Source organism: Eschrichtius robustus, chromosome 2, assembly GCF_028021215.1.
Source record: "Eschrichtius robustus isolate mEscRob2 chromosome 2, mEscRob2.pri, whole genome shotgun sequence".
NCBI classification, from domain to species: Eukaryota; Metazoa; Chordata; class Mammalia; order Artiodactyla; family Eschrichtiidae; genus Eschrichtius; species Eschrichtius robustus.
Window position 1 is genome coordinate 94956360 of NC_090825.1, and position 20672 is coordinate 94977031.

General features: G+C 33.9%; 1 protein-coding gene across 1 annotated transcript in view; it reads left to right on the top strand.

Moving 5' to 3' along the window:
- Positions 1-16865, top strand: part of AP3S1 (adaptor related protein complex 3 subunit sigma 1) — a 68903-nt gene extending 52038 nt beyond the window's left edge. The window contains exons 5-6 of the mRNA XM_068535753.1: positions 6846-6953; positions 16147-16865. Of these exons, the coding sequence (XP_068391854.1) occupies positions 6846-6953; positions 16147-16275 (237 nt within the window). The 3' untranslated portion in view covers positions 16276-16865. The remainder of the gene's footprint in view (positions 1-6845; positions 6954-16146) is intronic.
- Positions 16866-20672: the final 3807 nt, after the last annotated feature.

Consider the following 20672-nt stretch of genomic DNA (forward strand, 5'->3'; position numbering starts at 1 on the left):
GCTCGAACCCGTGTCCCATGCATTGGCAGGCGGATTCTTAACCACTGTGCCACCAGGAAAGTCCCTAGAGCAGTGGAGTAGGTCGCCAGAGCAGCGGGAGGGAGGCGGGCGTCTGAAGCCCCCATGCGTACCTCGCCCCCAACAGCCCTCTGCTTGGCCGCTACCCTGGTGGGGCTGAGGCAGCAGGGCTGGCTGCTTGTCATAATTTAATTGTCAGCATTTCTCCTTTTCAGTGGTATGTAAAGTAATGATGTTTTTTATGATCAATTGTACTTACATTTGAAGAAATATCAAAATGTGAATGAGATTTAGACCATTTAGAATTATAAATACAGGTATTAATAGATTACTTTAGGTACATTATTTAAATTTTTATTAGCAAATACATGTATTAACATTTTATTATCAAATTAGTAAGAGTATGACCCACAAGTACATAAATGGAAATTTGCTAACATATTTTAAATAATGTGTCATTTCATCAAAATTGACTATTTTCTTAATAATAAAAAAATCATTTCTTACAGTATTACGGTCTGTAGAGTAGACTTATAACTCTGCTTTACCTCCCCTTCACCCCCTTTTAAAACTCCTGTTCAGTTTTCTTTTGCAAGAGGAGAAGAAGGAGGTGTTCCTTGCAAAACACATTTTACAAAATATTTATTGAGTGCTTAACACTTTGCAGGGTTATGTGAAGAATATGTCCTTACCCCAGTCCTCAAGTAATTGTTTTAGGAAGATGTGTGGTGTATGTCTGCCTGTGTCTGTGTCTTTGTCTGTCTCACAGACACACACCATTAACATTACAGTGTTATTCATATATTTTATTATTATAAAATTACAATAATAATACTTAAATTTCTTGAAACAAAGAAGTCAAATAATACTGAAGGCTATATGATTAAACATGAAAGTTCTTCTTACCTTGTCCCCTTCCTTATACCTATTCACCACTACCCCACACTGCTTCCCTGAAGTAATTTCTCTTAATAGTTTGTCTATGTAGACTTCCAGACTTTCTTTCTATACGTTTTCAAAGATATGCATAGTTCTCTTGGTTCAGTGAGTGATAAAGCATGTTTTTATTTCACATAATGCTCTATGCCTTGCTTTATTAACTTCATCTCTCTTTAGATCCTTCCATATCAATATATATGTATCAGCTTTATTCTTAAGTGAAATATTGTGTAGAACGTATATGCCATATTTTACTTGACCATCCCTGTAGTAAGATATTAATGTAGTCAAATTAAAAGATGTTTGGTGCAAAGGACCTCATTTCTAGCATAAATTATAGCAAAGTAGCTTTATGCTTTGAAAACAAGTGACAATCCATAGAAAGGACTCTATGTAATTTGACTTCCTTTCATTTTTTTTGTTTTTAGATGCTTGGTTCTGCCTGGTTGACCTGTAACTGTTAAAAAGTGAAATGTAGGACTTCCCTGGTGATCCAGTGGTTAAGACTCCATGCTTCCAAAGCAGGGAGGGCGGGTGCGATCACTAGTCGGGGAACTAAGATCCCACATGCTGTGCAGTGTGACCAAAAAAAAAAAAAAAAAATACAGTAAAAAGTGAAATGTGTTTGATTTAATCTTCATTTACTCTCCAATGATTATGTAGGCTTTACTCAACCAAGATGCTGCTGTCCGTAAACACTGTATATAAATATTTAATAAATATGGTTTACTGATGGGGTAGTTAAGCTAAGTACAAAAAATGCTGTGTTCTTTTAACTTTTGAATTTTAAGATAATTGAGATAAATGATTTTGAAGAAAGAAATGTTGGCATCTAATATTTATTAGATGCCAACAATGTGCATTATAATATTTTATAAATAATAATAAAATAATATAGAGACCACTTAATCTTGTATGTTACAGTAGTTTTAAGCAAAAGTCTCAGGTTCTGCATTGACACATAAAAAGACTTATTGTTTAACACATGTAAAAAGTGGCATGCTTCTCTTATCACTAACAAATATTCAACACCTTTGAGCTACCTCTTAAATAACTTAAATAGGTACATGGCCATTGCCTTTAATATTGTTCCTCTGAATGATCTCTCTTACTCTTTAGGAAGATTTTTTTTTTTAAGCAATATATGCTGGTGTTAAAAGTTTTCAAAACAAATAAACAAACAAACAAAAACTATGAAAGAAAGCTAAGTCTCCTTTCTTCCTCAGTTCTCCAGTCCCATTGTTTAGGCAACTACTATCTATTAAAAAATATTTGCAGCACATTATATACCTATTGGAATGGCCAAAATCCAGAATACTGACAACGCCAAATGCTGGTAAGGATGTGAAGCAACAGGAATTCTCATTCATTTCTGGTGTGAATGCAAAATGATACAGTCACTTTGGAAGACAGTTTGGCGATACCTTACAAAACTAAACATACTCTTATCATGCAATCCAGCAATCGTGCTCCGTGGTATTTACCCAAAAGAGTTGAAAACTTATGTCTATACAAAAGCCTGCACATGGATGTTTATAGCAACTCTTTTCATAGTTGCCAAAACTTTAAAGCAACCAAGATGTCCTTCAGTAGGTAAATGGATAAACAAGCTGTGTTATATTCAGTCAATGGAATTTTATTCAGTGCTAAAAATAAATGGACTATCAAACTATGAAAAGACATTGAGGAACCTTAAAATGCATATTACTAAGTGCAAGAAACCAATCAGAAAAGGCTATGTACTGTATGATTCCAACTATATGACATTCTGGAAAAGGTAGAACTATGCATATACTGAAAAGATTAGTGGTTGTCAGGCTTGGGGAGGGAGGGGGATGGGTGAATAGGTGGAGCATAGAGAATATTTAGGATACTCTTGTGATACCATAATGATAGATATATATCATATTTATCCAAACCCATAGAATGTTTAACACCAAAAGAGAGCTCTTGAGGTAGACTATGACTTTGGGTGATTATGATGAGTCAGTGTAGGTTCATCAGTTGTAACAAATTTTCCACTCTGGGTAAGCTGTGCATGTCAGAGGCCAGGTTGTATCTATGGGAAAGTTTCTGTACCTTCCTCTTAATTTTGTTGTGAACCTAAAACTGCTCTTAAAAAAATAAAGTCTTTTTTTTTTTTTTCCTAATTATTTTCGTGCCTTTCCAGAATTTTTCTGGGTATATCCAAGTGTGTGTATGTGTGTAATTATTTTAGTATACCTCAATGGGACCATATTATAGATATCGTTCTGTCCCTCTCATTTGTTCATTTAATAACTTACCAATATTTCTGAGGAATCTGTATATTTCTCATTTTTAGGTGTGTGATAATTAATAGTGTAGATTCACTGTTTTACTTTTGTATTTTTCTTTGCTCTTACCAACAGTTTCATTGATCATTCTTGTACATATACCTGGCTCCAGTAACTTTTATTATTTTATTAACTCATATGCTCATTTTCTCTTGCCTCTTTCAATTCAGTCTCTTTTTTTTGTCATTTTTTTTTCTTTTCCCATTTAACATCTTTATTGGAGTATAATTGCTTTACAATGGTATGTTAGTTTCTGCTTTATAACAAAGTGAATCAGTTATACATATACATATATCCCCATATCTCTTCCCTCTTGCGTCTCCCTCCCTCCCACCCTCCCTATCCCACCCCTCTAGGTGGTCACAAAGCACCGACAATTCAATCTTTATTTTCTTGTAGAACTGTGGGAATAATGTGTACAATGTGATCTCATTTGTGTACATTAGATATATACACACACACATATAACAAGTATATGCATAACAAATTTTCTAGAAGGATATATAAGATACAATTAACTGTGATTATCTTTAGATAGAGGGACCTAATAACAGAAGCAGAGGATGGTAGAGACTATTTTTATATATAAGTTTCTGTATGGCTTATATTGTGATTTTAAAAAAATAAATGAAGTTTAGAAGTTACGGTCTATGTCCAGAAGAAGCTGTGTGGTTGGATAGATAGGGCATATATTTAAAAAAAAAAAAAAAAAAGGGCAAAAATACATTGTTAATGTGGTATTTGCCACTTTTTAAACACTTAAATACCTATAAAAATTCATAAGAGTGAAAACTCGTTGAACTTTCAGGTGAACATCAAAGCAGTTTAGTAGATGAGTTGTATTATAAGCATATTGTTACCCTTTTATTTCCATAAAAATCTGTTTTAAGTAAAATTTATAAAACAAAATACTGAAATATGTCAACCATATGAGTTAGGGCTAAGCTAAAAGCAGAGCTTTATCATCCTCTTTCTCTTATTAAGTCTGCCAAAAATTCTTCTCAATTCTTGGAACATGAATTTTTCTATCAATAGACATGTTCACCTTCTTAATTTCCCCTCCTCATGTGACATACCTTACTTTGGACACCATAACCCGAATAGTATTGGAGTAGCCTCCCAGTTAATAGTTCTCATTCCCCACGATGTTTATCTCCTTAAATTTCTTATTTATTTATTTATTTAAATAAAATTTTTTTTTTAAAATTTTTTATTTTTGGCTGCGTTGGGTCTGTTGCTGTGCGCAAGCTTTCTCTAGTTGCAGCGAGCAGGGGCTACTCTTTGTTGCAGTGTGCAGGCGTCTCATTGTGGTGGCTTCTCTTTGTTGTGGAGCATGGGCTCTAGCCATGCAGGCTTCAGTAGTTGTGGCACACGGGCTCAGTAGTTGTGGCTTGTAGGCTCTAGAGCGCAGGCTCAGCAGTTGTGGCACACAGGCTTAGCTGCTCCGCGGCATGTGGGATCTTCCCGGACCAGGGCTCGAACCCGTGTCCCCTGTATTGGCAGGCAGATTCTTAACCACTGCGCCACGAGGGGAAGTCCTCTCCTTAAATTTCTACATAACGTATTGTACCTCCTCACTGAGAATACAGTCTTTAGGCATTTATTATCTTTATAATAAGTGAGATTATGTTTAAGAATTTAGCTCACAGGCCCTTCAGTTGTATTTTCTGTCTCTTCTGGATCTGAATTTGCTTTCATAGGAATTATTTTTACTTTAAGGACAAATTTACATACATTTCTTAGAATTTCTTGCATACGACCCACATTTGTAGGCTGCTCATATTTTGTTACCTCTAAAGTTGGTAGATGTTTCAGTATTACTGAAATCTATAGTTTCCACCAATCTAGTGCTTGTGTTCTGAGATGTTTCGAAAGGCAATAGTACAATGTATATGTAGGGATGAACCCATTAGAAAGCCTGAGCAAAATGGGGGTGGTGTAGTTGCTACACTTCTATCAGCATTACAAGTCATGCTATTGCATAAGAATTTGTTTTAAAAAGAAAAGAGGAATTTCCACTGCTAAAACAGAAGTTTTAAGGAATCTCTGTCCCCTGGCCATGGCCTTTCTTTCTGAACACTTTTTATGCATACAGTACCTATTAGCTATTATAAGGTAATTTTATTTATCACCTAGTTATCTTCTTGACCTTTAATTGAATTTTCATAGATTATGACTAAAAAGTAATTTGCTGTATCGATTTCATTTATTATTGTTAACAGAAGAAAGCAAAGTATTGGACATGGATCACTCAGATTTAGGTTTGAGTCATTGATTTGCCACATATTAGCTTATGCATCTTGAGTAAGCTGGTTTATTCTCTCAGCTGTAACAAAGGTTAATGTGAGAATTAAATCAGATACTGTAAGTGCAGCATCAAAACAGAGTTTTAATAAATGGTATCTAGTAACAGAAAAGATAGTAGTAGAAGTGATGATATTTAGCACTATTGTTTAAAACAATTGTAGCTTCTAGTTTTGTTTGCTAAGGAAAAGTAATTTCTGTAATTCTTCAAAATTGGTATGTGAGGTGTCCATCTTTCCAAAATGAAACATTAATAAATAATAGGATATTTTAAAAATCATGAGTACATTTGCATGAAATCTTAAAAAGGAAAATCGAACAGTGTAATTATATATTTAATTTTAAAAAGTTTTTGTTTAAAAAACCTCTTAGGTACTGTGCTGTGGTGCTTCACATGAATTTATTTAATCCTTATGATAATTCTATGAGGTACCCATACTATTTCTACCTCTCTTTTACAGATAAGGTAACAGAGAGGTCAAGTAACTAACTTCTAAAGGGTATACAACTAATAAGTGATAGACTCAGTATTTATACCTATCTAATTTCAGAGTCTCCATTCTAAATGCTGCCACATTATTTTTTTAAAATTATAGCACAGTATACTGTTCTGTGACATTCCAGCTTTGACTCGGTGATTTTTGATCCAGTAAATACCTTATGACAAAACACCTGGGTTATAGTTTTTCTCCCCAATGGAAAATGTTGTTTTCTGTCATTGTAAGATGTATTTGATAATAAAAAATCTGAGTAATTAGATATATAGAGAGGGCTTTGGGGTAAAAGCTTTATTAAAGTACCTATAATATAAAGAAACTTTCACATCATTTTAAATCTAGAGCTTGTAGGAATGCCACATAGCCTCATTGAGTACCTTGAGCATAAAACAACTTAATAATTACTGACTAAGAATCAGGTATAAAAGGCCCTTATAGGTCATTTTTTTTTTAGCATTAATCCTGATACCATAATGGTAGCTAATGTTTATTGATTATTTACTTTGTTTGGGGCACTTCCATGGTCACTGACCTCACTTAATCTTTTCATCAGTCTATGAAGGAGATACTATTATTATCTCTGTTTTACAGCTCATTAAACTAAGATTTAAAGAGGTTTGTATAATTGCCTAAGGCTTCACAGTAGTGACATAAGTGTATTATGAGTCTTCACTCCAAATTATTTTTATCTTACAGCTCATAAAACAGCAGTATTTGAAAGAAAAATTACTGGGATCATGAAACATTCTTACAGTGAGTTTTCTTTCTTTAGGTTCACAATATTCTTGCAGAAATGGTGATGGGGGGAATGGTATTGGAGACCAACATGAATGAGATTGTTACACAAATTGATGCACAAAATAAACTGGAGAAATCTGAGGTAAGAATGGAAAGTGCTTTAGTTAATGAAGGTAGTAAGCATGATCATAAATTATGCATGATTTGTAGCTTTCACTGTTTGTCCTTCAGCATCACCCTTTAGGTACAGCTGGTATGCTTATTCAATTTTAAAAAGAAGTGGAATATACACATTTTAGTATGTTAAATGTTCTGTGACCACTATCCACCAGATAGTTTTGCGTATTCTTTTAGCCACAGTCGTAATTGCTTTGGGTAATGAATAAAATTCCCAATTCTAGTTGCTTAAAAAAGAAATTATGAATAATGGAATCAATATTTGTTATTAAACCTTAGTCATTAATTATCAAGGAAGTCTTAGAACTGGTTTTCTAAAGATATATAAATTTAGTGTTTTATAAAACTATTTCTGTAAAAGGAAAGGAGAGAAAATGGAATTCTCATAAGGAAGTAATGTTATAATGGCTGCTTAGTAGGCCTGAGTGCACATTGAAAAAAGAAATTCAATGCTCTAATCTTTTAATTCTGGATCCTTCCCAAAGGTCACTGACAAGTTAGCTAAATCATACATTCCATATAATGATACATGTATTCGTGGCTTTTATTGCATTCTAGAAGAGAAAGATTTGGTTAGTTATATACAGCTAACTTTGTGCTGCTAAATTGAGTGAATGAGGACCAACCAGCAGTTTAGCCTTTTGTAAAACTCTACTTTAGAATTGTATGACTCTTCCCTCAGTAACAAGGCTGAAATATCAGTAACAGGCGCTGTAGCTGGGCCACTCAAGTTTACATAATTTTGATTGTTTCTTACTGCTATACAGAATTTTAGAAAGATGAATAGCCTTGATATCTCATTCAATACTATACATGTTTGAGGATACTCTTACCTTTGATATTTATAGTCATAATGCAGAAAACTAATTTTATTTATAATTATTAGTACAGTTATTTGGTTGATCTAAAGTAAATGTTACTATAAAAGCAGAAAGATATTAAAAATATGCTAGCATTAATTTACAACAGGTGAGTTCTGAAGAATTTTTATCTTGTTGGCTCTTCAAAGGATCAGCTTAAAATGCTATGCTCATTGGAATGGAATGAAACACAGGATGGTGGATAAATCTGAAATCTGAGGATTAGAAACAGTTGAAATTTTGTATAAAAACATTTTCCAATGTTCTGTTTTAAATTAAAATAGTCCTTCATTTCTCCTTATCTCAAGTTATCATCCTTCTTGGTTTCCCAAAGGAGAGGGTTGTAATGGGGAAGAGCTTAAAATTATGACTCTTTTTAAGTAATTGTATATATTTTGTGTGTTCTACAGCCAATTTCTAAAATACTGGTTTTTGAAAAGGGAAAACAAACTAGATTAATAGAGAAAATGTTGTTTTAGGACAAGGAAAAGGGCTAAGAATATTATTTAGTAGAGTTGGCTTGCAGTGTATTGTTCAATATGGCAAAAGTTTTACTATAAACTCTAAGCCATAGTTTTTAAAGTCTTAAAATGATAACTTGAAATTTATGTCTGTTAAACCTTGCTTTACAAAACTGTATGGATGTAGATTTTAAATGCCAAGAGACAGACAGTGATACAATCCGTTAATAATTAGTCTAAAATGAGTGGATATGTGGTAATTTGTGAATTCCGTGTAATCATCTGTAAAAATATATCGACCTCTTGTCTGGAATTATCACATTTCCAGGTATTTAACTCCTTTCCATTGGTGGTGCCCTTCCTCCCTCCTGACCCCCTTTTCCTCCTTAGTTTGCTATATATAATATTGACAGAAGTCATGAAGGACCTGTAATAATTACATAATGGATATTTGCTTTTTGATTGTCCAGTAAAACTTTGTTAGTGAGCCAGTTTTTTTTTATCTATAAAGAGCAGTAAAATACAGAATTTACATTTTCAGTGGAAATAGTTATAAGAACATTATAACTTAAAGTCCTTTAACAGAAACATGCTATTTAAACATGCTATTTAAAATGGTTTTGAATACTGGTGAATATTTGTTTTTCATCCACTGATTGTCTTTTAACATGTATAATCAATTGTTATCTGCTACCAAATTAGTTTTTCTTTTTCTCCTTTACAAAAAAAGTATGTTTTAAATCTGATGGATAAACTAACATATGTTTATCAAGTGTTTCTCTATATGTGATGTCTGCTAGTATTTTCCTCATAAAGTAGGATTTTGAGTCATGGTGAAGCCATATAGTTCTGATCATACTTTAAGAAATTGTGTTGAAATAATGTTGACTTTGTGTAATTTTTCAGTAATTTTCATATATTTTAAGTATGTTGGGAAGGCTACCAGCTTTATTCTAGACGCAGTGAAATGTCAAAAGTTTTCATATGGGTTCCTTTTCCATGTTATTTAAACTGGTTATAGCTACCAAATATATGGCTGCAGAATAATCCAAAATTATTTGAGAGCAAGTTATAAGCTTTTATTAATCTTACTCTTACAAAATTTTAGTTAAAATGTATTATGTAAGCAAAAAGTTACAAAGCAAATCTTAAAGTTCAGAATACCATGATTGATGATACCTGTTTATCATGTTTTAAAAATTAATTTAAGTAATGTTTAGAATATCATTTATCTTTTAAAAAGCCTAGATATAATTAAGATACAGCTTTTAAAATATAACATGGATGTATCGAGTTGCCTTTACTTTGTCAGAAATCAAAGATTTTATTATTTTATCTTAAAAGTAGTATATTTCCGGTAACAGTCAAAAGTGAACCAGTTTAATTCCCATTACCTAGACAGGTAGAAGCAAAGATCACCCAGATCTTTAAAGAGATGAGAAGCAAAGATATGCTCTGAAAATATTTTCATCTATCCTGCTTTGATAGATAAATGGTTTACTATAACATTGGGATCTTGGGAAAGGAGGGTTTAAGCTGGGAGGTTGGTGGGATTTGGGGGAAGTGTAAGAGGCACTCAGGAATCTGCCTAGGACTAAAAGGACTCCCTGGGGGTGGAGGTAGAGGGGTGGGGTTGGGGAGACTTGTTAGCTTTTATGTATTTCATGTGATTTTCAAGATGAATAAATGGGTCTGAATTTAGTCACTACTTTTTAAAAGTCAGTCCTCTTTTTTCCGAACATCCTGATCTTTCTAGCTCTTTCCATTCTTCTCTCTTACAGACCTTTATCTTTCAATCTCCCAGACAGGACAGGTAGACAAGGTATTGCTGACTTTGAGAAAAATGTACTTTAACAAAGGGAAAGCAAAATGATGTCAAAGGCAATTAATTATTTAGGCCAGACTCAAAAATTCTTTGTGTTAATGAACCCATATAGTCCCTGTAGCCTATTTTCCATTCTAGTTTCTCCTTGTAGTTTATTCATCTTTTATTGGACTTAGTGTATTTTACTAGTATATCATTGATGTCATGTTTGTTCTGTTTTGTCTGCCTGCATTGTAAAAGGAAAGTTTAAATTTTTTTGTTCTTTTTTTTTTTAAACATTGTCATTTAACTGACAAATTACATTTGTAGAAATGACAATTTACTTTGTATGTAAATCAGAGTTTATTTTGAGCATCATATGGCAGAACCTTAATTTAACTCTCACAGATTTTTTTCCCCCACGTTTCTAAATTAGGATTCTAACATAAAATTGCATGCTGGGTTTTGGAAGCTGTGAATTTAAAAACCAAAAGCTGAACCTTTAGAGATTAGCATACAAAGTGGGAACCGGTAAAGGCTTAGAACAGTGACTGTTAAATAGTCCCCTTCCCCCCACCTAATGGTTTTCAGTTCCAAAGTCTTAACAATTGCTTTTGCAGTTTTGACTAACAGGTGAATATTAGAAGTAGCCAACAAAAAGTAAGATCAGATATCTTCTAAAATAGAAATAAATACTCTAAAACATGGAATTAAGTATATTGACCAAAATAAAATGGATTTTCACTGTAGCAACCTTCTGATATCCAAACATATCATAGTAAGACTCAATAAGATATTGTAAACCCTGAAAATTTTTGCAAAGCATATTGGCAAAAACTGGAAATGTTTTAAATAGACTCCTAGCCCTACAAAACTAAATTTCCTCTGCTAGTTCCTGTGCATTTTTCACACCATAAGTTACCTGTGTGAATTACGCTTTAAACATTTCCATGTAGAGATGTTGATGAACAACTTTTTTGTACAAAGCCATTACAAGAAAATGAAAATGTTCATATACTTCCATTTAAAAATTTCAAAATGAAAATAGTTTATTGAGTGCCATGCAGGGAAAAAATGTGTAAACTTAACAAGCTAGATTAACCACTTTAGTAATTAGAAAAATGCCACTGGGAATTTGGCATTGCTTTTTAGACACTAAATTACTACTTTCTGGATGTGTTTAAGAAGCAGCAACATACAGGTAGCTTTACAATTTCTTATCCCGAGTTAGTGGGCTATGTATTATGAAGCTAGGGACACCACTTTTGGACCCTGGATCTGTATTACTTTATCCTGGGAATAGAAAATATGTAATGGTCTCATTTACTCCATTGATCTCAGTCACTGCCAGTTTCTATGTTCCAGTCTTTAATTTATGTTAAATTGCTTTTTCTACCAAAGAACCATCAATCACTTAGGTCTTATAACTTCCATCACTAGAACTAGTAATTTGCTTTTTTTTTTTTTTAATCAAGTATCTATTTTCAAACAATAGAGAACAAGAAAAGCGGCCCTAAGATACAGATGTTGGAAAGTCAGCTTGTGAGTTGGTTCTGCCCCTCTACTTTGACATGCACAGTTACTCTCTTATTCAAAATTATGATGAGGACCCTTGAGGTCACTTGTGAGGGTCAAAACTGTTTATATTAAATCCATAAATGACATCAGTCTGCTATATTTATTTCACACAGGTAAATCCTATGCTAGAAATTAAAACTATAATTTAAGATTACATAAAATGACTAGTACTGAAAGGTTTAAAATTTTTTAAATATTCTCATTTTGGTAAAAATTTTCATAAAATGCCATAGTTCTTGCTTACTAGAGGACCGTCATCAGCATTTCTAATCTGTTTATAATTGCAGTATTAAAGCACTGCCTTTAAAGCAAAGAGCAAGCCTGTCCCCAGTTTAAAAGTTATTCTGCCTTAAATTCAGAAATTAAAATATTGACATTTTCTATTCTGCTCAAAGCATGCTTTCAAAATCTGCCATTATTTTGTTAATGATTTTGAGTCTGAAACCATTTAATACTGTGTTTATTAATGTTGATGTTCTTTCACTTTGCTGTTAGGTCAAAATTATGAATGTGCATATAGCAACTTCCAGCAGAATGGGTGGGTAAAGGTTTTAGTATGTACAAATTATTTCAACTACCATCTTATTATGCTATATATCAAGCTTGAAAAAATATTTTAAGATGGTAGGATATTTTATGTGTTAGATGAAGTAAATATCTAGGTTCTTTCCTTTTCCCTTGGAGAAAGCTAATTGCTTATTGCATGAGGAAAAGGGAGTCTTCAGATTCTTTGAAATATATTTTAGTAATGCTGCTTTTTCAGTTTCGCTTGCACATATTTTGTTTATTTTTGGGTCTGGCAATTTAAAAACAAAATCAAAAACAAATCATATCCATCCATTACTATCTTTGTGATTCAAGTGCTTGAAATTTCTGAGAGTATGTCTGTATAAGTCTTCTGTTTGGCCTCATTTTGGTATACTTGCAGACTTCATTTTGTTTTCTTTCTCTTAATTCTGTTAATTTATTTAATCTCATGGGAGAGAAAACATGACCATTCTTTTATATACTGTACTTCATTCTTCCATCCGATTCATACTCTTAACTGCTTTGGATTCATGTATTTGTTTTTGTTAGTGGAGTTGCTGCAGTTTACCTGCCATGGTGGTGCTCGAGTATAACAACATAGATGGAAACAAGTTATTTCTCCAGTAGGGTTTCATTCTCTTTATTTCTGCTTTATGTCAACTGTGTAATCTTAAATCTATAAGAACTATGCTGTACTGTCAGAAGTATCTTATTTTTACATTTTAAATTGTACATACCACTAACAAGTCAGGTAAACTTAATTTCTGTAAATTTTAGTGTTCAAAAAAATTGTGTTTAATAAAAGTTATCTTGTTGTTTTGAGTATATCTTACTAAAAAAAATCTTAACTAAGATGAAAATTCCTTTATACCTTTGTGTTGGCAAACTGATTTCCTAATGGCAAATTACCTCTTTTACATTTTATTCTTTAATAAAAATGTTTCAGACTTCATGTTCATGGAAGTCTGAAACTGAAATGTGTTTTATAGCAGTTCTGGTGTTAACTACCTGAGTGACATGAAGTGTTTTTTTTTTTAAGCCCTGAGTTTTTGTATATAAACATTGACAGCTCATGTAAGCATCTGAGTAGCGATCAACAGTCCTTCTCATATTTTTCTTTACATTTTATATTCTACAGAATCTGATTTCTTAAAATGTTAGCTTAATTAAAACTTAATTGAAGTACACATTACAATTTTTAAATTTCCTATCCTTTAAATTTGTGACATACTACACAAAAGTATTGAACATGCTTGAGAAATAATTTGATTCTCTTAATTCATTTGCGTGTTCTGAGTAGTTACCATCCTTTGCATGTCTATGGCTTGCTGCTTATGTTTAGAGAAATTGTAGTTTGTTGACTTAGAAACTTCTTTTGGTTTTACATAATATGAATTTGGCACATATATGCTATTGAAATCAATTGCTATATTGACTTTATGTATTCTCATTAGCAGCTAACAGTCAACACCATCTGTGGTCACAAAGAAACAACTTAATCTAATGAAATTTAACAGGATGAAGTTTTATTCTTTAGTTTAGCTGCTCATGGTACAGGGTATTATGGAAAAGAAGGCTTCTTGACAATGACATTTTATACGAAAAAAAGTGTTTTTACTACTTATGTTAACCATAGCATCCAGTAAAACAGACAGACGGACACACACATACACACCCTACCTTTTCTCTCTTTTTCTCAATAATAAAATCCTCTAATAATTCATGCCTTTTAAAATGTTTATAGTTAAATACCTTGTCATTACTTTTCTACAGCCTACTCATAATTAGCACCCTGTATAGAAATTCCAAAGTAGAAATAGTGGCAAATTGATTTTTTAGTTAGAAAAATTATAAAATCCTTCTACTGGAAAAATGATACTTAGTTCCAGGTTGTCTATAAGTTTGTAAAATAATTTTTGTTCCCTTGGCAAACAACATACTTCCTAGCAAAAGGAAGCTCTTTGAATTAAGAGTCTTCTCTGATTCTAAACCATTCTAAATTTTGGTAGCTAAACACTGAACTTGAAAACATCAAGTTAAAGATCCTTTTGAATATGATTCATGCTACCCTAAATAATATTCATCTATATCTCTAACATCTTTTTGGGGGCAGTTGGAGAGAGGTGGGGTATAACAAAAACTGCATTGCTTCAGGTAGGTATAAATGTAGAGGTCAATCAAATTTTTAGTTATACATCAAAAACAACTACACTCCATTAAATTATAAAAATTGAATTCTCCAACCCTATTCAGTCTTTAATTGGGTATGGAGTTTTTCATCCATATCACCCTTATCATTGCCTGTGTGGACCATATATATTATTAAATACTATTTTACTGATTTTTCTATTATTTCCAATTCTAACTTGATAATCCATGGCTTTTATTTCATTGCTTAACAATGTTTGTATCCTTTATTCAGCAAATAGTTTACACTGGCCTATTTTGTATCACTCAAGATTTTTCTCAGGTAACAGCTTTATTATTATTATATTTTTAATTAACGGAAGAGGTAGGATTACATGAGAGAAAAAAACTAAATTACAAAAAGGGACATTAAAACTAATCTTTCTGATTACATGGACACTGTCTCATATATGTAATCTAAGCAAAGTAGAAGATTTGTTTTTGTTACTTAATTGCTTTTGTGCAAGATAATGTATGACACTGAATTCACATGTGTTTGTTGGCTTTATTACATAACCTGAATAAAAATTGATGAAATCTAATTGGTATATAAATTAAATCGTAAAAATATGAAGACTGTTGATGTAGCTATTTGAGAAAAGTGATATATATGCATTTTTCTTTTCTTTTTAAGCATATTTTCTCAAAATTATTTCACAAATTATAAATTTTCCAACTAAGATGAAAGCCAAATATTGTACACTAATGGTATTGGAAATTTTAGAATTCATTTATTTATATATATCCTACCTTTTGCATTTATGCTGTTCTTTCTCTAAATTTGTATATTGTAAACTGAACATATGTTGAATCTACTTTATATGACAAAATATTTTTAATCATTATATTTTTACTAATTCATTGAAGGGTTGGATTGATCCTCTTCTTGCAGTTTCATTTTTAGGCAGAACTGTTCTCTTTGGATTGAGGCTTCACTTTATTTTTTTTTTAAATCTTTATTGAATTTGTTACAATATTGCTTCTGTTTTATGTTTTGGTTTTTTGGCTGCGAGGCATGTGGGATCTTAGCTCCCCCACCAGGGATCAAACCCGCACCCCCTGCACTGGAAAGCAAAGTCTTAACCACTGGACCGCCAGGGAAGTCCTGAGGCTTCACTTTAAAAGCCTGATTTTTTTTTTTTTTTTAATGTCCTAGAACTTTCCTAGAAAAGTTTAGAAGAGCCTCTACAGTTTTAAAAAATAATTTTTAAAAACTTTATTGTTTTGAAATGTTTTAAGGGTTTAGCCCTAAGAAACTAAACGAACATTATTTATTACTTTCAGTTTTTATTTCACAGCATATATTAATAATAAATGACAGTTGAAAAGCAAAAACCCAAAATCTATCACAGTTGTTGCAAGAGATGTCTAATAAGGAAACTAATGTAAAATATGCTTTAATGTTTATATCATAAGTCAGTTAAATCAAAATATAGGTGAAGATCTAGCTTTGTCATTTGAATATTGTGTGTGATGTTTCGGTAGTACAGGTTAATTTGTATTTAAATCTTTACATTGTTATCATTGCATGTATTCACTGTATTTTTTTAAGGTGTCAACTGTTTTCTCTTTATAGATTAGTATTTCAAAGTAACCATTCCATACCAATTCAAACTACCATCTGGTCTCTAAGCTTGTTATATGAAACTCTTTTATCATTGTCCTCCAGTTTTAGTGTCTTTTGATGGGCTACACCTGAGCTGTACATTTTCTTTTTCTTTTATTTGCTTCTGTATACAGGCTGGCTTAGCGGGAGCTCCAGCCCGTGCTGTATCAGCTGTAAAGAATATGAATCTTCCTGAGATCCCAAGAAATATTAACATTGGTGACATCAGTATAAAAGTGCCAAACCTGCCCTCTTTTAAATAAAAAATTTAAAAGGCCACTCCCAGGTAAAATCCGGGGGAAAAGTCATCTAAGTTTACCATGCAGTTGTTTACCAAAAATAGAGGAGGAGAGTCTTAACTTTTGCTCTTGGATTTAAGTCAAGGTACTGTATAGAAGTTATGTAAAATCAGTATGGAAGTTCATTGTTGCTTTTCTTGCTCAGTGATTTTTGAAGAAATTGAGTAGTTACAGTGTGATTTTTTTCTTTATTTTCTAAACTGCATTCCTATGGCCACCTAAGGCATGCCTCTATGTATTGGCTACTACAGTATTTTGAAAAGTGTTTGGGACATTTCTTTAAATTATGTATAACCTAAAATGTTGGTGTTTTATATGGATCACAAATACAACATTCCTTAATTCTTTCCGTTATTTGTCAGAATTGTTATTTAAAGAACGAAGTATGTATTGCATGAAAACATTATGACCTTTTTCTCTTAGTTTAAATAAACTCCAAGGTAACTGGACTTCTAAAGCACCGTTCTGTTTGCCTGGTATCTACTTTAGCAATAATTTTTTTTATGACCCTCTGACTCAACGAAGTAAATAAAAGTATATTTTATCACTGTTAAGCAGCTGTTAATGTTGATTATTTAATTTATACTTATATTTTTAATATCCAGAACCTCATTATTCTAAAACTCAATTATTTCACAAGTCAAGAGTAGTGTATCTCATAGTATATTGTGTAGGATGAGATCTGGAGTGGGAGATGACAAATCTTTTTCTAAAATCCATATTGAGAAATTGCAAAATCCGTTTCATACACATAGGTTTAAGTCTTGCATCTGATCCCTTCTTGCTGAGATGATGAAAAATAATTTCATAGAAAATACTTAGTTGCTTTTGAACACAAAACCCTTTGGGGGGCTTCCCTGGTGGCGCAGTGGTTGAGAATCTGCCTGCTAATGCAGGGGACACGGGTTCGAGCCCTGGTCTGGGAAGATCCCACATGCCGCGGAGCAACTAGGCCCGTGAGCCACAATTACTGAGCCTGCGCGTCTGGAGCCTGTGCTCCGCAACAAGAGAGGCCACGATAGTGAGAGGCCCGCGCACCGCGATGAAGAGTGGCCCCCGCTTGCCGCAACTAGAGAAAGCCCTCACAGAAACGAAGACCCAACACAGCCAAAAATAAATTAATTAAAAAAAAAAAAAAAAAAACCCCTTTGGGGCCCCACTTGTTTCATCCCAAAGTCAAAACTTTCTTAAGTCCTAATACTCTCGTATTCTGGTTTCTCATAATTTGCCCACACTTTCTTATTTAATCTTATCTTGGGATCCATGAGTGGGATTCTTCTTCCAGTTAGACTAAGGTTTTCCTTCTAGTTCTAGTCCTCCCTCCCCAAATACTATTTTTTGAAACATTTCCTTAGATGTGTGGCATGTATGAATTTTACTCCAAGCTCTGGGGTGTAAGAAAAGTCACTATTTTTTCTAAATAAAATTAATCTGACTCTAAGCCCCATCCTACTGAGGCAACAGGAAACTCAGTCTGTGATTATTGGGATTTCCATCAGTTCAGAGATGTATAAAAGTCCTAGAGTAAGGTTATGCTAAGCAGAACATGCAGGGAGGTCCCTGGTCTTCAGTCATTTGAATGTGCCAGGCGAACAAGTCCCTGTCCTCATGGACATATATGCAGTACCACACTTTTCTCTTTTCCCTTTTTTTGGGGGGTGGGGGTAGATTATGGAAAGATTTAAGTTTTGATTTGGTTAGAATGTACCAAAATTAGGGAAACTTCTGGGCCGGATCATACTTTAACCTCAAGAAATAGTCAAAAGGGTTTCATCTTTTACTATATTCTAGTATGAAAAAGAAAACCCAGTCATGTGCAAATGACAGAAGTAGGCAAGTCATAGAAAACTAAATCTCAGTGACCGCTAAATATGTAGAGATGCTTAATCTCACTAGTAGCCAGGGAATGCAAGTTTAAAGGACAATTAGATTTTATTTTCACCTGTCATATTAGCAAAAATTAGAAGGGGTGACAGTATCCAGTGTTGGAGAGGATGTGAGGAATGAGAACTGTCATACATTGCTCATGGGAATGTAATTTACTGTAACTTAAAAAAAAAATAATATGCCAAGTTCTGTGAAAATTTTTAAAAATCAAAAATACACATATCATACATACCCTGTGACTCACTTTGGGAACTCTCTATTCTCTTAGCATTCCTGGATATCTTTATATACAAAGGTAATTATTTCATCAACTTTTTAAAGCAAAATAATAATAATAATAAACTGGAGATACCTTAAACGCCCACCAGTAAGGAAATGGTTGAATAAGTTATTGTAGCTACCACACTAGTTGTAATAGCAAAAGACTGGGATGACCCAAATGTCCATTAGAAGGAGATTGGTTGAAAAGCTGGATTACATCCACATTATGGAGTCCTATGAAGCTATCAAAATGAAAAATATCTCTCTATATTGCTGAAAATTGATCCCTAGAATATAATGTTAAGTGAAAAATAATCAAGATGGAAAAAAGTATATTGATGGTGTGTGTATTAGTCAGGGTTCTTCAGAACCAGTAGTGTGTGTGTGTGTGTGTGTGTGTGTGTGTGTGTAATGAGACTGACATTTAACTCAGTAGACTGAGTAAAGCAGATTGCCCTTCTTAATGTGGGTGGGCCTCATCCAATCAGTTGAAGGCCTGCATAGAAGGGCTGACCCTCATCCAAGTAAGAAAGAATTCCTCCTGCCTGACTGCCTTCAAACTGGGATGTTGGCTTCTTCCTGCCTTCAGTCTTGAACTGAAACATGGGTTCATCCTGTGTATCAAGCCTGCCAGCCTTCAGACTGGAACTATACCATCAGCTCTCCTGGTTTTCCAGCCTTCAGATTTGGACTGGAACTCCACCTTAGGCTCTCTGGGTCTCCAGCTTGTCAACTCACTCTGCAGACCTTGAGACTTATAAGCTTCCATAATCACATGGGTGCATTCCTTATAATAAATCTTTTTAAATAAAATCATCAAGTTGATGATTTTGTTTAAGAGATTTATTATACGACTCAAAGTCTGAAGGCAGGAAACTGCCGATGTCCTAGCTTGAAGGCAGTCAGGCAGGAGGAATTTCTCATACTTGGACAGAGGTCAGCCTTTTAATTCTATTCATGCCTTCCACTGATTGAGCGAGGCCCATCCACATTAGGGAGAGCAATCTGCTTTACTCAGTTTACTGATTTAAATGTTACTCTCAACCAAAAACACCCTCACAGAAACACCCAGAATGTTTGACCAAATGTCTGGGCAACCACATGCCCCAGTCAAGTTGACACACAAAATTAACCATCACAGTATGCTACCAGTTATCTAAGAAAAAGGGAGAGTGAGTGGTGTGTGTGTTGTGTGTACTTCTAAATGAAAGGATAAGTCATATATATATACACACATACACACACACATATATACAACATACATATATAGTGAGAAGGAGGAAACGGCAGAAGTGTGGGGATAGAAGCTAGACTTCTTGGAATGTACCTTGTTTTGAAACCCTGTAACTATTTTAAGTAATTAGTAATCGAACTTAAATTTTAAAAAAGTAACCCTAAAAATTAAAAGCAAAGCAGATAAATTGAACTATGCGATGAGTTGGTGGCATAATCACCCAAAGGGGAACTGCTTCACATGACTTTAAAACTCTTGACTATACACCACTAAAGACAAAAAGACCTTCCCTGCCCACCCCCCAACTTAAATTGTTTTCTGTAATCCTGGTATTGGTGATATTTTAAAATTCCGAGGCTGTGCGTGTGGACTCTGGGGTAAAGCAGAGGAGAAGGTGCCTCGGTGCCTGTAGTGGATGCTCTGGCATGCATCCTTTAGGACTGAAGCACTCATTTCCTCAGCTGCTGGCAGTGTTGGTGGCTAAGAGCACTCAGCTGACTTGCTGAGAATTGCCACCAGCCGAAGGGAGCTACTTCACCTGAAGTCACGACTCCTCTCCAGAGACATCCTACATCCAAGTTATAAAAGCCCAACCCACTTGGCTAAGGCAGGACAACTCGGAAAGGCCATCCCAGCTCCAGTGCTACCCATGGGATCGGCTGAGGCCTTTGTCGTGACTGCACTGCAGTTTAACTCTTCCCTCTGCCTCATCCTACTTCCTTTAGATTTCAGGGTTTGATCCCAAGGGCGTATCACAGTGATTAGCTTGCATGCAAATCACCATCTCAGTCTGGTTTTCAGGGAAGCCCATCTGAGACAGTTAAAGCCAAGAATGGTCTGAGGAAGCAGATTCCAAAATGAGATTTTGGAGCTGGACCACCCTCTGGCAGGCTGGCAACCGAAGACCATGTTACCGGTGGCAGATGGAGCATGGTTCGCCACTAGCATGCCATAGCAGTGTAATTGTTGAAACTCTCAC